The sequence below is a fragment of the Juglans microcarpa x Juglans regia genome, chromosome 2D (genome assembly GCF_004785595.1).
Source record: "Juglans microcarpa x Juglans regia isolate MS1-56 chromosome 2D, Jm3101_v1.0, whole genome shotgun sequence".
NCBI classification, from domain to species: Eukaryota; Viridiplantae; Streptophyta; class Magnoliopsida; order Fagales; family Juglandaceae; genus Juglans; species Juglans microcarpa x Juglans regia.
In genome coordinates, this window is record NC_054596.1 from 23,519,431 (window position 1) to 23,523,120 (window position 3,690).

The following is a 3,690-nucleotide window of genomic DNA, read 5'->3' on the forward strand; positions in this document are numbered from 1 at the left end:
CTCCATTTCCTAATTAGGTCCGTTCTCTTGTATACTACCTGGGATTTGCCTATATTTAATGGTGCCAACCTAAACGATTCAAAATACTTAAAAAGAAAGGAAGAAAGCAAAAGATCCATATATTCATCTTGTCCCCATCCCCAAGCCACACCATTGGGTAACAATCGCTACTTTTCAAGGAAACGGGAAAACTTCCTGGCTTTTGGATCCAAATATCAAGCAAGCATATAACCAGTTGAGTGAAAAAAACAAACGTGACAGCAAACTTGAATCTTAATACCTATTCAATCAATCAAATACATTACATAATTATCTCAATACACCTCAAAATTCTATTATCGAGCAATCAACTGTATCCTAATCTATGAGATGCGTATCATAACACTCCAACTCCAACTTAAGGTGAAAAAGAGAAATGGAAAATATACGAAAAGAGAAAATAACTGAATTCCGTGTGACCTCATTCCAATATGTAATGAAGACATACATGTTCTAAGCCACATAGAAATATAAAATTTTAGAAACAGGAGAAACTATTTTATACCACCAGGATTTGCAAGATTTCTCAAGGCATTGAAGAACAACATCCAGCATTTTTCACAGCTGATACATCATCTTTTGCGCCCACATTAATAGTCTGTCCTTTGGGCAAGGCTGTTGGGTCATCCCCAATGTCGAGAGCCTTCCTGCTGACTACACGATATATCTGAGTGAGCACTTCAGTGAAGGCATTTTCCACATTCAATGATTCCAGGGCAGAGGTTTCCATAAAAAATGTATTCTCTCTCTCGGCAAATGCTGTAGCATCCTCCATTGAAACAGCACGCAAGTGACGTAAATCTGCCTTATTTCCTACAAGCATAATCACAATGTTGGAATCAGTGTGATCACGAAGCTCCTTTAACCACCTCTCCACGTTCTCAAAAGTGACATGTCTTGTGACATCATAGACAAGCAATGCACCAACAGCTCCGCGATAGTACGCACTTGTGATCGCACGGTATCTATGGCAAAAAGAATATCCAATGAGAAAAGTTCTTTTCTAAAAAAGTAGAAACAAGTGATTCCCTCATAAAGTAGAGGAAGAGAAGGTCCATACTCAGTGAGTAAAATAACTTATGAAATCGACATACAAAAAAAATAAAAAACTTTCACTTTTCTTCTCCAAGCCTTTCTTTCCTTCTTTAAAATTTGTTGCTGGAAGAAATTACTGCTAAAGATAGGGAGTTTCCAGAGTCAAATAAATAAAAATAGGCACTGCACAACATATGAGAAACAGAACAGGCGAGTACAATCACTTCACAGCTATTCAGCTTAAAATTAGATGAGATCACCTTCCCTCAAAAATTTTGGAAGCAAACGATATATATAAATAAATAGATAAAAACTTCGTCTATATTTTTATGTCTTTGTTGTAAAAAATTTCATCAACTGATCATACTTGTCTGAAATTGCCTCTCATAACCATTAAAGATTTCGTTTCCATTCTAAACCATCCCTGCCCCCTTGATTCACAACATAGTTGAATAGACCCAACTCCAAACCAACTGAGAAAACAATGTAACAACCCAAGGAAACACAAACTTCATTTGGCTTGTACCTCAAGAACTAGTCAATATTACAACTGGATGATAACCCCCCCCCCCCCCCCCCCCCCCCCCAACTTCTGTCAAGCCATTCTTCACAGGTGGCATGACTCAAGTCCCACACTTCTGGTTGAGTAGCTCTGATATCATTAGTAAAAACTCAATGAAAACCCAAGCCGCATCTTGGCTATACTACAAAAGTACTAGTCAATGTTAAAATTGAAACTCCTTGAAATCAATATAAAAGGCAAAAACTTAGTCCTCCTAAGCAAGTGGGATTCCATTCACCAACCTCTCACACTAACTTGGGGTATTACTTATGAAAACCTCTATAGATGTTCAATTCAACCATGAAAGTAGTTGTCAATTATCCTACTTCAAAAACCTCCCCTTTTGTCAAGTGCTCATGTCATAATCATCTTACACCTAATGAATTTCTTATATTTCACAAAAATTAAATAATCTTGCATACTGATGATCTTCAGTCTGTGAACACAACATTTATCAGAAAATACCGTGCAGTTTGTGTCATAGGCAGACCGAAGACTAACTATAAACCTAAAAAATCCAAACCAAGAAAAATTATAATGTATAATTAACATTCACTTCGCTTTAGAATGTGTGATCCCGACACTACACAGGCAGCTGCTGATAACGATCCATTGTCTATATCTCTATGACAAAACAAAAAAGTTTCCCCAACACTAAACGGGCATAACGATCCTTTGTGTATATCTCTTACACAAGGCCAAATTCTTTCCCACATTTCCTAAAACAACATTACAAAATGCAAAAAGGACTCATCTTTCCTGATTGAACGAAACCAGCATCGAAGATCCAAATTAGCAAACGAATCGAAAAGGAAATGGAAATAAAAACTTAATAGATAACCTTTACTCAATTCGTGACGAACAAAGAGCTTAAACAATCAGAAGCCATGAAAATTATAAACACCATTCGCTACCGAATAATCTCTCACACATTACCCATTTTCGAATCATCGAAGAACCGCCAAGCCCCACGTTCATTGCAAATTATCCAAGATCCAAATAATAATACCCAAAACCCGTGGAAAGAAAATCAGTAAATGAAAATTGAGGTTAACCTCTCTTGGCCGGCTGTGTCCCAAATCTGGGCCTTGATGACCTTGTCATCTACGTGAATGCTTCTGGTGGCGAATTCGACGCCGATGGTGGACTTGGACTCTAGGCTGAATTCGTTCTTTGTGAACCTGGAAAGCAGATTGGACTTGCCGACGCCGGAGTCACCTATTAGCACCACCTTGAATAGGTAGTCGTAGTCGTCCTCGGCTCTATACGCCCCCATTGTATGTCTCTTTCTTTTCTTTTTTCTCCGAGTTTTTGTTTGAAGTTCGAAGCTGGGAGATGAGGTTTAGGATTTGAAAAATTGGGATGTGGATTAAACGGAAATACGGGGATCAGGAAACAACAGTTTTTGAATTCGGAATTCTTCCCACTTTAGAGAGAGAGAGGGAGAGAGGGAGAGCTATTCTACAATGTTAATACGGTTGAATCTATAAATTGGATATGATTTATTTTGAATGCCTTCAAAAGCTTTATTTTTGAAATTTCAGAGATATCTGTCTCCAATGGTCCTATCCCCTCCTCCTTTTTCTTTTGCTCACAATTTTAAAATCTTCTTACCCACTTGAAATCTTCACATTAAAGCCCTAAGAATAGGTGTAAGCAATATTATGCTTTGTTTTAAATTTCATCATTTATAATTGTGTCGACTATTGCTACTCATCATCTTCTCATCATTCCACGATGTGACTTTTTTTTAGAGGTTCATAAGTAAAATATAATAAATAATCTTCAATCATCTGATATCATATCATGAGATGATAAAAGAATGATGAGAAAATAAATGATGAATAGATTTTTTCTAATCGTATTTGTTGATGTGGCATATTTTAAATAATTTTATACATCAATCATTTAAATTGATAAAATTTATCACACCAATATCAATATATGGTTAATAATAATTAATTAAAATGAAAAATAACATTAGCATAAATCTACTAACTTTGCAAACAATGTTAATGCATTATTCTTTTTTACTCTCTCTATTATGATCAACA

The 3,690-nt window shown here is 36.2% G+C and overlaps 1 protein-coding gene across 1 annotated transcript; it reads right to left on the reverse strand.

Moving 5' to 3' along the window:
- Positions 1 to 259: 259 nt before the first annotated feature.
- On the reverse strand, positions 260 to 3,287 carry LOC121249194 (ras-related protein RABA1f-like). The gene is made up of 2 exons (XM_041147915.1): positions 2,692 to 3,287; positions 260 to 1,004 (listed from the first exon to the last, which is right to left on the reverse strand). The coding sequence occupies exons 1-2, from the start codon at positions 2,910 to 2,912 to the stop codon at positions 566 to 568; spliced, it is 660 nt and encodes a 219-aa protein (XP_041003849.1). The 5' UTR covers positions 2,913 to 3,287; the 3' UTR covers positions 260 to 565.
- Between the last annotated feature and the right edge of the window lie 403 nt (positions 3,288 to 3,690).

What these genes read in the sequence shown, in the direction of transcription:
- LOC121249194 (XM_041147915.1), bottom strand. Translation starts at nt 2,912, where the DNA reads ATGGGGGCGTATAGAGCCGAGGACGACTACGACTACCTATTCAAGGTG. An exon ending in GACACAGCCGGCCAAGAGAG is followed by an intron (nt 1,005 to 2,691) that starts GTTAACCTCAAT and finishes TTTTTGCCATAG; the next exon opens with ATACCGTGCGATCACAAGTG.